The sequence below is a fragment of the Schistocerca americana genome, chromosome X (assembly GCF_021461395.2).
Source record: "Schistocerca americana isolate TAMUIC-IGC-003095 chromosome X, iqSchAmer2.1, whole genome shotgun sequence".
Lineage (NCBI taxonomy): Eukaryota > Metazoa > Arthropoda > Insecta > Orthoptera > Acrididae > Schistocerca > Schistocerca americana.
The window spans coordinates 639,576,581-639,590,160 of record NC_060130.1 but is presented as its reverse complement, the minus strand read 5'-3'; the positions used below and the strand labels follow the sequence as shown (position 1 = coordinate 639,590,160).

Sequence of the window (13,580 nt, the reverse complement as noted above, 5' to 3'; positions counted from 1 at the left end):
TCAGACACAATGGATAGCCCTTGTACAGGTGCTCAATCGGTGGCGGCAGGTGACACAGCAGCGTAATCTGCCTCCCCAGTCCCCTCACACTTTTCTCGGCCATGGACAATGTCATCCTCCAGTGGAACTGCAGTGGTTTCTTCCACCATCTTGCTGAACTCAGACAGCTTCTCAGCCTTCACCCTTTCCTCTGCATTGCTCTTCAAGAAACTTGGTTTCCAGCAATGCGCACACCTGCCCTCTGTGGCTATCGGGGTTATTATAGGAACCGGGCAGCTTACGAAAGGGTCTCCAGTGGCGTTTGCATCTATGTCCTTCAATACCTTCACAGCAAGTCTGCCCCTCTACAAACACCTTCAGAGGCTGTCGCCGTTTGGGTACGACACCACAGGCTGTTACTGTCTGCAGTCTGTATCTGCCACCTGGTGGTGATGTCCCGCAGCATGTCCTGGCTGCGCTGATAGCCCAATTGCCGCCACCTTTTCTGTTACTGGGCGACTTCAACGCCCATAACCCTCTGTGGGGTGGAACAGTGGCAACAGGCCGAGGCAGCACCGTTGAGCATGTATTGGCAGAGCTCGACCTTTCCCTTTTAAATGGTGGTGCCGTCACACAATTCAGTGTGGAGCATGGCACGTACTCAGCCATCGACCTTTTGATCTGCAGCCCTAGCCTCTTACAGTCTGTCCAGTGGAGCGTGCATGAGGACTTGTGTGGTAGTGACCACTTTCTGATCTTTCTGTCACTGCCACGGCATCACTCTTCTGGACGCCCTTGCAGATGGGCTATGAATAGGGCTGACTGTGATTTGTTCTCCTCCATTGCCACTATTGAACCCATTTCCAATGGCGCCCTTGATGCAGTGGTTCACTCGGTCACCACCGGCATCGTTACTGCTGCAGAATCTGCCATTCCCTGTTCTTCTGGGTCCCCTCAGCGGAGGACTGTGCGTTGGTGGTCGCCTGAGATCGCTGAGGCGATTAAAGGTCACCGGTGGGTGCTCCAGCATCACAAGCGACATCCCTCATTAGAACACCTCATCGCCTTTAAACGGCTCCGTGCGCGGGCCCACTGCATCATTCGCCAATACAAGCAGGAGTACTGGGAAAGGTATGTCTCCACCATTGGCCTCCATATCTCTCCATCGCAGGTTTGGGCCAAGATTAGGTGCATCTATGTCTATGGGACCCGTGTCAGCATCCCTGCACTCTCACTGAATGGAGCAGTTTGTACTGATTCCGACATAATTGCAAACCGCTTAGCAGAGCACTTTGCTCTGAGTTCCGCTTCTGCAAATTACCCACTGGCATTCCAATGCCTGAAAGAGCAGTTGGAACGTCGGAGCCTTTCTTTTCACATACGCCACCCTGAATCCTACAATGTTCCATTCAGTGAGTGGGAATTCCAAAGTGCCCTAGCTGCTTGCCCTGATTCGGCTCCCAGGCCAGATCGCATCTACTGTCAGATGCTCAATCACCTCTCGGCGGACCGCCAGCGACGCCTCCTAGACTTTTACAAGCGTATCTGGGTCGAGGGTGAGTTCCCGTCGCAGTGGCGGGAAAGCATCGTAATCCCAGTTTTGAAACCTGGCAAGAACCTACTGGAGGTGGACAGCTATCGCCCCATTAGCCTCACCAATGTTCTTTGCAAGTTGATCGAACGCATGGTGAGCCGGCGGTTGAGTTGGGTACTCGAGTCTCGGGGCCTTCTGGCTCCGTCTCAGGGTGGGTTCCGTAAGGGCCACTTTGCCGCCGATAATCTGGTGAGCCTGGAGTCTGCCATCCGTATGGCCTATTCCCGCCGACAGCACCTCATTGTCTTTTTTGACATGCAGAAGTCATACGATATGACATGGCAACATCACATCCACTCTACGCTTCATGGTTGGGGTCCTCGGGGTCCGCTGCCGATTTTCATATGAAATTTTCTGTTGCATCGTACCTTCTGCATACAAGTTGCGGCCTCCCATAGTTCCCCCCTAGTTCAGGAGAACTGGAGAACGGGGTACCACAGGGATCTGTCTTAAGTGTCTGCATGTTTTTAATTGCAATTAATGGGCTCGCTGCGGCGGTGGGAACGTCTGTCTCAGCTTCCTTGTATGCTGACAACTTCTGCCTCTACTATAACTCCATTTGCATTGCAGCTGCTGAACGTCAGCTGCAGGGCACTATCCTCAAGGCGCAGTCTTGGGCTGTGGCGCATGGCTTCCAATTTTCGGCCGCCAAGACCTGCGTTATGCATTTTTGCTGGCGACGCACTGTTCACCCTGAGCCACGGCTTTATCTTGACAGCGAACCTCTTGCTGTGGTGGAGACACATCGGTTTTTGGGTGTGATTTTTGATGCCCGGTTGACTTGGCTCCCTCATATTCAGTAGCTTAAACAGATGTGTTGGCGGCATCTTAATGCTTTGCGTTGCTCGAGCCATGCCAGCTGGGAAGCCAACCGATCTACCCTCTTACGGCTCCACCAGGCATTAATTCAGTCCCGTATGGATTATGGGAGCCTGGCTTATAGTTCAGCATCCCCTTCTGCGTTGCGGGTGCTGGACCCCATCCTTCACAGCGGGATCCAACTTGCCACCGGAGCTTTCCGGACCAGCCCTGTGAACAGCATACTTGTGGAGGCAGGTGTCCCTCCACTGCGGTTACAGCGCCAACTTTTACTGGCCGCTTATGCTACACACGTTTGTAGCTTGCCTGAGCATCCCAATTATCATCTCCTGTTCCCTCAGTCTGTCGTCCATCTCCCAGAACATCGGCCCCGGTCGGGTTGTATGATCACAGTTCGCATCAGAGAACTTCTCTCTGGGCTTGGGCTTTTCCCTCTTCCACCTCTTTTCTGTGCCCTGCTGCGTACACCCCCATGGTGTGTGCCCCGCCCATGCCTTCAGCTTGAATTGGCACAGGGCCCGAAGGACTCGGTCCCTTCGGAGGCCTTCCGCCACCGCTTTCTTTCCAACCTTGCCACATATCAGGGCTATGGCGTTGTCTACCCTGCCTTCACCAAACAAACATAGGGCCGTCAAGGAGGCTACCGGTACGTGGCGCTCCTCCTTGCGGGTCTCTCGTAATGAGTCTGTTGTCCTCTGCTGGCTGCGCATTGGGCACACCCAGATGACGTACAGCCACTTATTGTGCCATGAGGACCCACCTCTATGTCGCTGCAGATCTGCTTTGACGGTGGTCCACATTTTGTTGGCCTGTCCCCTTTTAGCTGTGCTCAGGCAGACGTTTGTGCTGCCTGATACGCTCCCTGCCCTTTTAACAGATGACCCTGCCATGGCAGGCTTAGTTTTGCGTTTTATTTGGGCAGGGGAATTTTATCACTTAATCTGTGTGTTTGTCATTTTTTTTGTTTTGAGTCTGGCCTTTGACCTACGATTTTAGACTGGGTTATTATTTTAGTGTGTTTCTAGGTGGTTGGCTTTTCCTTTTTGTCTCTATGGTCGGCCAACCACTGTCACACTCTGTTTGATTTTAATTCCTTTTGTCTGATCTGTCTCTGAGTCTTTCTTGTCTTGAGTTGTCTGATGTCATCTCCATTGTTCGTTTTTATTCTGTGTGGGTGTTTGAAGTTTTGGAAAAAGGGACCGATGACTGTAGCAGTCTGGTCCCTTCAATCCCAGAAACCAACCAACCCCCCCCCCCCCCCCCACACACACACACGGAGAGAGAGAGAGTACTGTAGGGTCAGTACATATTTGCAGTAGTTCTTCCTCCTTCCTGGGAGCAGTCGAATGAAAATGAGACAAATGGAGAAAAAGTAAATAAACTGTATATTATTTCAAAAGTAATCACCATATCTATTAATACAGTTATCCCACTGTGAGACTAAAGTGTCAGTTTCATAGTTGCCTACTGAACCATGGTTGTACCCACACATGCACCTCTTCATCCAAAGCAAATCAGTAACCATGAATGTCTTTCTTGAGGGCTCCAAAAATATGGAAATTGCATAGGGAGAGATTGTGACTTAATGGAGGATGTGTAAGGGCTTCTCAGTGTAACTTCTGCAGTGTGGTTAAAACAATTTTACAACTTTGGTAGCATGTGGCCCCACATGTAGCCAAGGTCATTTCAACTATGCTGCAGAAGTTTCACCGGGAAGCTCATACAGTCCCAATCTCTCTCCGTGCAATTTCCATATTTTTGTAGCCCCGAAGAAAGATGTTCATGGCCTTTGGTTTGTTCTGGACAGAGAGGTGCATGCCTGGGTGCAATCATGGTTCAATATGTTTGCCTCAAAAGTCCTATTGTATAAACTCATCTTGAATTGTTTTGAAGCTGGTTAAAACTGTCCACCATTTAATATCCAAAGGAGACATAAATAAAGCCTAGACTCTCAAAGAATCGATGTACATTCTTTGCAAAATAGAACACATGGTTCAGCTTTCTGTCTTTCTTTGGATACCTGTTTTGAGGCTTTATTTTGACAATATAATGTATGATGTAGTCATGTTGCTTAGATAAATTCCATGTCATTTGAAAATATCAACCTTCTGTCATCTTTATGGAGCTTAAAGGTACAATTTTGAGAACAATTTTAACTTGGTGGCTTAGTACACCTAGCTTGTGTTTTGGCCACATAGCTGGCTGCCATATAGCAGGTGTGACTCGGCGCATTATCATAATGGAGCTTCCAGTCATCGGCGATGGCTGGCCTCACACGATGGACCCTGGCTTCCAGTCTCTTGAGCAGTTCACAATAAAAAGCATCATTAACAGTTTGGCTTTGGGGCACAGACTCCTCATGAACTTTCGTTTCCTTGTAAGGAGAATTTCCCTTGGCCTGAATTATTTGGGGTTTTTACTTTCAAATGCTTCCATTCAGAAGAATGGGGTGTTTTTTTCCTGTGGTTTTTACATTATTTTCAGCTGCCAGGTTTTCTTTATTGCTAGTACTAGTTGGAAGCTCTGGAGATTGCCTTGGCAGGCATCCACACGTGCTTGCTTTTGAACGTCTGACAAAATCTTTAGGACCAACTTGGTGCAGATCTTTCTCATTGACAGTTCTTTGGTGATGATGTTGTGCACTGTCATTTTACCAAGTCCAAGGTCATCTGCTATCATCCTGACACTCATCTGATGGTTGGTGTTCAATAAAATGCCCACATGGTCGATTTTTTTTGTCAGTTTTGCTGGTTGATGGACGTTAGGAGTGGTCCTTGTCCTCAACACTGTCCTGGCCCTCTTTAAAGCTCTTCACCCACCTGAAAACATTTGCTTTTGACAGGCAATCATCACCATAGGCTTTCTGACACATATCCAACGTTTCCGTACCCAATTTTCCTAGTTTCACACAAAACTTGATGGCCTAATGTTGCTTGATCATTTGCTGTATGTTGCACCATGACCGACAACTTTGTGACGTGTCTATTCAATGCACGTACGGTGCTGTCGAGACGAGCCCACAGGTGACTGGCACACTGAGTGTTTGCGGCCAGACACCCCCCACTGCCAATCCCCCACTGGTGAGCGCGTGCTGCGAAGTACAGTCGTATCAGCAAAAAATCAGTCTCATTACTTTTTATACAAACCCTGTACACTCCATCTCTGTTTTTCTCCAATACAGTATTGTTACAACAGCTCTCTCTCTCTCTCTCTCTCTCTCTCTCTCTCTCTCTCTCTCTCTCTCTCTCTCTCTCTCTCTCTCTCTCAGTTCTGCGTACTAGTGACATCACATTACTGTAATTCTATAGAACACGTACTACACTATTTCTTTACAGTTGTAGAATTCGTATTTTTTGAGATATCACATTGCTGGTGTTGGTGTGCGATGTGTCAATAACATGAAGTCAGTTTGTACACTATTGATAATATTTTTTCTTTAAAATGTTTTGATTTTGTGATAAGTCATGTTTTAAAGTAGTTTTACAATTCCGTACTGGTAATTTCATGATTTGTCTATGTGCAGCTTGAGAAGCAGTATTTGTTTTGCCATACACATTTTGCCTTAAATTATTGTGTCTTCAGCAGTGAAATGTGTCCCATCTGCATTGTTTGTTTGTTTTCATGATACATAAGAGTTTCAGCCACAGTAAACATACATACAGAAAGTGCAGATGAGTACACTTTTCTGTTAAAGAGGTTTCGTAATATGTGAAAACAAAATGAATTCTGTTGGACCTGGACCAACATGTGAATCGTTTGTAGGTCATAAATATTGCTTTTCAATTAACTGAAAAAATCAGTTTTGATTGTATTACTTTTGGTGCTGTTTTTACGTAATGTACTTTTCATTGAACATTGACTTTGGAAATAGTTTCTCTAACTTTAATTTTTATCTTTAAAACATTCAAGTATGTAGTCATGGTTACTAGCTTTGTGTTTTACCCAAGCATATTGAAAAGTTGACTTATGTGGAGTATTCTAACTCTGAACTGTGATTCTTTTTAGTTGCCTTCGACAGTAAAACTGTTGATGTCCGTCTCCCAGCCATTGAGAAGATGTCCGATTTGTGGAGTTTCTTGGAAATTCTTTTCGAGGAACTCATGTGCTGTGAAAATTTTTGTACAAGCCGGCCTCTGGGAGGTTTGTGCCCCAAGTGTTCAAAGCAGTTAACGCCACCAGCACCTAAGACAGGTACGGCAGTTCATTTGTTAATTATTAACTCTAGAAATTTTGAAAGCTAGTGGTTTTTCTAAGCATTCACAGAACATAAAATAATCAGTTTCTGTCAGTTTAGAAGCTTTGTTATGGTATTCTGTTTCTTACAAGTTGTGTTGGTTTATTTGAGAGAACAACTGAAAGATTAAACATGCCTTTTGTTTGAGTCTCAAAATGTTTTGTGCATAATGTTCGCTCTTCTCTATTAAGCAGCTGCTAGGAATACCAAATTCATATGAAAACAGATATTTGCAACATACACTATCCGTCCAGAAACCACCAAAGCTGATTTTCTTCATGATGTACAAGCAACGTCAGCACAATAGCTACAGTAATAGCTTAAACTCTCAACTGTAAACAGTAGATGTGCATTCGACAAGTCATTTGTGAGTTGGTAATGTTAAGTAGTGAACATGTGGTGGTAGTTTGTCAACATTTTTGTCTAAAAACACAATCAACATCTTAAACAATGTGGTCAAGACATTCACCAGAATGTTGTGGAGAAGAGAAAAGTGTATGCAAAATTTGTCCTGCACAACTTGACCTCTGAACAAAAATGACGACGCATGGACATGTACTGTGTGTTGATTGAAATGCAAAATGTGGACAATTCTTTTCTGAAAAAATCTACCCAGATGACGAGAGCTGGTGTTATCAATATGAACCTACCACAACAAAAGAAAGTGCAGAAATTCACAGGAGGGGTAAACACTTTGACGACATAACCAACATTCAAGCCAATGTGACATGTGAATTGATCGTCATCACAAAGAAGGACTTCTCTGGCAGTTCCACATGGTCTTATGGATGTTATGTGCACTGCACTCAAGTGGCGATAGACTATGTAAAATGCTTGAAGTTTTAAAACCATCATCTTAATGTTTCTTTATTTTTAAAGGTCTAGTCTTGAAATGTTTTAGGCTGATGTGGTATTTCTGTATTAAAAGAGCTTGTAACTATACTTTCCCAGTAAGGAAATCAGAACTGAAATTAATATGGTATTGAAAAATTGTTGTGAAAGATATAAACAATGGCATGATAAGACAGTCTCTTACCAAACAGAAAAAATATTAACCTTTAAAGGCAGTCAAATCAAACACCATATCTGTAAGAAACTGTTTTGGCCAAATGCACAGTGAACCATTAACAATTGAACACCTTCTTAAGGTGCGTTTGAAAGAATTTGATTAGTGTAAAGAAAAAAAAATTGTGGAGTCAAAATTGAAATTTAAAATATTGACTCATTCTTGTAATTACTCACAACAAAATATACATTAGTCAGTCTGTGTGAGAAATCCACCATTGAGAAATTGAGAGAGTCCGTTGTACTGAATTATTACCCCAAATTTATGTATGCAGTGACTGTACCATCTTTGATGTACAGTTATATATGTGAGATAACACCAGATGTGATTGTACGTATAAGTTTCTTATTTGAGTTGGTGAGCTGGAGGGCTGTTAAAGATGTGACGTTGACACAGAAGATATGGACATAAAATGTACTCTCTACTGCTTCTGATGGGGAGGAAAGAAATGCACTTCAACTGTGTACTATTTAACAAAAGAATTCTTAAAAATTAATCAGCAGATACAGTAAAAAACTGTCTCGCTATCCAGATTTATGTTTCCTGTGGTTTGCTTAAGACAACTGCTGGGGTGGCATCTTTTAAGAGAACACTGCTATTTTGATTCACCATTCTTGTTTAGTCACAGTTTATATTCCTCTCTATTAATCTCTTCATTGGTGGAGCATGAAACTAGAAATTTCATCCCATCTTTCCTTTAGGACATTGTTCTGACATACGAATCCGTACCTCAGTTTGAGGACTCACTAGTGAAAAGTATATTTTTCAAGGTATCACATTTTGAACAATTGTTTTGTGCTTACTTTAAGAGTCAGCTAGGAGCTGAGAATCTCTTCAATTTATTTCAGATGGAGTGATCCATGTGTTGTTGTTGTTTAGTTTTGCCAGGTGGACACCCCTCTACACCATTGTTAATGTGTCACTGAAGGTGATAAAAGTACACACAACAAAAAGCTGTTCACATCTTGATAAGCTCAGGTACCTTTGGTTGTATATGGCTTGCACCAGTGATAACTCAATACACACTGGCAACAGTGGCAGCTCCACATGTAACACCTTTTTAATGGTGTATTTTTTCCCTTTTTATTGTAACAATTTTACATAAAGACCTTCTTGATGTTCTGTGATTGCATATAGTTACTGCATATTTTTAATATAAATATTTTAACACTCACTTTTATCTGTTTAGGATTCTAAGATGCTTCCGCCTCAAACAAACAAACAAACAAGACCAAACCTATATAGTTACATGATAGCCGCCTGGCAGCGTTTCAGGCTCTGAAATTCCACTGAAGTAAGTAGGGTTCGCGTCCCCTGAGTACCATATTTTTTTTACATTGTATTGTTTGTTGTTGTGTTGCAAGTGTAACATGAATATACCCAAGGTATGCTGAATATGGTAACACATTGTGCAACACAGGTATATGACAAACAGTCATTTATTGCTAGGGTGTGTCAGCATATGCATCCCACAGGAGATAATGTCTTGGCAGTTGTCCTGTATGATCATTTCAGTGAGTGTGAAACGGAAGCCAGGTATGGTGGTCAACCTTGCTGAGCCCAGAAGTGGATAAAGTGGTTGTGCAAGACAGTAACGGGCTGTCTGAAACGGTTGGGCTTAGGAAAGCTGTCAGTACATCAGCAGGTCAAATGCTACCAGACAGTTGTAGGGAATGTCCATTTTTAAACGCCGCCCAACTCAAGGATGAGACCAGTTTCCATGGATGTTCACAAATGCTTGTGGGATGCTGGCCTTAGAGACCACAGGCAGTTAATAAAGATACCCTCTCTGGCAGTCACAAACTTTATAGGCTTGCCTTTGCTGAATTGAATGTAGACTGTGACTGGCACCATGTCACATCTTCAGGTGAGTCAGTGTTTACCACAGTGAATGAGGGTCCGGTGATGGTCTACAGGCCACAAGGAGCACGATACGATCCACAGTACATAGTGCAACGTTCGCGTGATGGCCAAATCATGTTGGGGATGGATGTTGTCAGATGGGGCAGGGATATCTCATAAAATTCATGGTCATCTCACTGTGCATCAGTATGTGCACATCACGAAAGATTCTGTGGTGCTGACTGTGAGGGTGCTTTATCCCAGTGGAGTGATCTGGTTCTAGCAGAACCACTCGAAACGGTTCACACTAATCAGATCGCGGAGCTGTGGTTTACAGAACAGGCTAATGGTGACCTGATTGACTGGTCTGTTTGAGCGCTGAACTTATATCCTATTGAAAATTTGTGGACTGAAATAAAGCATTACATGAACTTAATACTGGCCGACACACACACACACACACACACACACACACACACACACACACACTCTTGACAAACTGTGAGAACTAGTATTGGATACATGGGAGAGTATTTCTAGAAGCTGAGCACTGCCATGCCTCATCGGATGAGACAGATAATTGATGTCAGTGGTGGGTAGACTTCATACTAGCTTCATTCCTGGTGTGAGACTTTCCTCATCTCTCTTTACTCCACTTTATATTACAGTATTTGATTTAGCTGTATGTTTGTTAATTACAAATCCACCTTAAATTACTGTGCTTTAAATTTTATGAATTGAATTCACCTACTTAATACATGTAACTTTGAATAAAGTACAAACAAGTCTATTTGAATCAAAATATAAATTATGTCCTAATATGAGACTCTGAGAAAACACTTAATATCAATCAACATAAGAACTAGTAAACCCAAGAATAATAATAATAATCTCTTCCTTACAGCCTCACTAGCACGTTCTGCATTTATTGTGTACAGAAGAAGTGCAATCAAGGCATACAAAAGCCTTTTTTCAGTTAACATTCTTCAGAAACAGAAGCATTCCAAACACTGGCCCCATTTCTGTCTGTTAGTCTTTAGGAAAATGACCACTACAAAATATGCATTCAGTGTCTTGGTCTTCAGACTGTGATTGACTGGAAGATTATGTGTCCTGTGTGGCTTCTCTTTGAATTGTTTAAAATGTTTCCTGTATTGGGATGGTGTTAGTTATTTGACAAATTCAGAATGTGCTGATTTTACTATATTTTGATGTGCTTTTCTGATTCTTGGAGCTGGCCGAATATGAATTGGACTCGTATTTACTTATGGTTTGCATCTTGTATGCTAAACTCCTGGAGTATTGCAAAGTTATTTTCCCTAAGTATACACCTGAGGCTGTTTATAGCATTTTCCATTGTTACTATCTCAAGTAGGCTGCTGCAAATAACTGTAATAAAAAAATCAGGTTACTGCTTGACCTAGGTTATTTGCCCACCAGATTTTACTTTCTTGGAGATAATGTGTTTTATATGGTCCCATGAATTCCACACACAAGCCTGCATTTTATGAATGGAATGTGGTGATAAATAGACGATGTGGACATGGTTTTCTCTTGCTTTCATGTATTACAAAATGTGATATGATGACCATCAAGTATTAGCACAATAGAATCGTCACCCAATGGCTTCACAAAGCTTATAAAACTGTCAAACCACTTTGTAAAACTATGAATTGGAATCCAGCTACTAGGGTGGCAAGCTGAAGTTATCCTAATATGAGATAGTGTATCATAATATGCGATACTGTGGTATTGCATATTAGGAATAAGCCATCTTCCTAGCCTCGTAGTTACACTATTTGATTTGAACGACAATTTATTACAGCGAATGAAAGAGTACTTTGTGAAGAATATAATCATTGTTGCAACAGCTACTCAACTTCAGATATTACATCCCTACAAGCACATACACCGGGGCTGGGCATATGAGCTGTCCGCAAGCCTGCCTGCGGGCACCGTGGGCATTTGTATGGTTGTGTGGATATGATGCATGTGCAGCTTGCATTCTCTTTCTTGCAAACAGGATCAAAAAATGCTGACAATACATGATCGCCAGCTGACACTAGAGTTTGTAGTCACATTACATTGTCAGTACTCTTTTCATTGTTGTAATTATTATAGTAGCACAATGGAAATATAACATTCATAGTACTTGCAGAAGAGTAGACTCCCTTGAGTTAAACAAGAGTGACATTATAACAAAATGTAGTGACATTTAGCTTATTATAAGTCTATCGTGAAGAAAATCAGGTGAGTTTACACTGGTATGCATGCTTTTCTGGGCCATCTTGGCACCAATGGCTTTACATGTCAGTTATTAATTTGTAAGGCAGTCTTAATGTTTTCCTACATTTGTCAGTGAGTAAATTTATTTTTCCTTTCCTTTTCTTCCAAACACCCCCCCCCCCCCCCCCTTGCCCCAATGTGACCAGCTCATGTTTCATGCTCCAGTTTCCTCTGAGTATGGTGGTGATTGTTCTGGAAAACCTGGAATTCTCAGGGAATTACATTTTACGTGGAAAAACCAGGGAATTTCTTAAAATCTCAGGAAATTTAGTATTTTTAACTTATCTTCGTAATTTAATTTTATAAACGACAAATTTTAAAATACCTAATATTTCAAAGCATAATACTTGTATGAATATTGGCCCCACTCATGATAAAACTCTGTTTCTTTTCGGTATTTCAACCAAACATCAAAGGGCATTGTAGCCAGTATCGATAAGGTGCCAACGAAGCTTCAGTTCTCGTGGTTGGCTATATGTCGCTTCCCGGTACTATTCTTCAGATCACCATCTCAGAAATAGTGGAGTTCTTCAGTTTATGGAACTTTACCAGCAAGAAATACATTTATGGATGTATTTGTGTATGATTTTATACCTTACATAAAACTTTCTGATTTCAAAATATGTGAAGTCTTAGGGCCCACCAATTTATATTACATGTTTTCCTTCTTTTTGTTTTGCAGTGATAAAATATAATTATTCAGGCTAAGGACTGCAAATGCACTGGCCACAATCCATGCGTCATATATGTTTACACAGGCCGTATACAAGTTAAACTGAAAGTTGTCTCGGCATTGTACTGTAAATGTTGAACAATGTTGGTACCAATATGCGGTCGAAGGGTACAGAGACTTATGTTGCAACATTGTTTGATACATAACAAGTGTATTTTTAAATAATGGTTTTCATAAACTTAATATGCTCCAGTGATTCAATTTTATTGTCACATTTCAGTTGTTACACAAAAGGTGGGGTAAAAATATTACTTTCAATATAACATTTATTATGTGTTTACAAGGCGTATTCACAGCCAACTTAAGCAAATATGCATTTTCAACATGTGATGTGAAATCAACATATAATGCATTACGCATCTCATGTAAACTAAACTTGATAAAGCAGGTTACTATATATAAACGCAAAACTAGCTAGATCCGCGTTCACATGGTATCTCAACACACGTATTTAAATTTCATTCATGCTGATTTGAACTTACAGGGTGGCACACGAAATGTGTTACCATTTTGTTTTTGAATATAAACTTTATTGTCAATACAATCTGAAAGGAACATATACTACAATGAAGAGCCGTCCATGGAGATTTGTTCTAACTCAGCACATGCTTAATATGTCCACCATTTTGTTTCCTAACTTCCTTCAAACAAACACTGAAGTTAGTGATTACCCTACGGCACATGTCTTCCATAATTTCACTGCAAGCTTGAAGAATAAGTCTTCTGAGCTCCATTAAATCACGTGGACATTTTGGGAAAATTTTTTCCTTCAGGTACCCCCAAAGAAAAAAGTCACATGGATTGAGGCCTCGACTATTGAGAGGCCAATTTTGTCCGTCATTGAAGCGACCTGGAAACCTGAGTGAAATGATCCGCATGTCGAAATGCTCATGTAAAAACTCCAACACAGTGTTTGTAGTATGTGGCCTTGTTCCATCTTGCACGAACCACTGCGTATTGAAGGGCAAGGCAGTAGCAAGAAACTGTGGAATGAAGCTATTGTGAAGCATGCTCAAATAACGCTTGC

The 13,580-nt window shown here is 42.0% G+C and overlaps 1 protein-coding gene across 2 annotated transcripts in view; it reads left to right on the top strand.

Annotated features, from left to right (window-relative positions):
- The window catches only part of LOC124556855 (polycomb protein Scm), a 195,527-nt gene that overhangs the window by 113,364 nt on the left and 68,583 nt on the right, over positions 1-13,580 (top strand). For both annotated transcript variants that reach the window (XM_047130876.1, XM_047130875.1), the window contains exon 11: positions 6,398-6,583. In XM_047130876.1, coding sequence (XP_046986832.1) covers positions 6,398-6,583 — 186 coding nt within the window. The remainder of the gene's footprint in view (positions 1-6,397; positions 6,584-13,580) is intronic.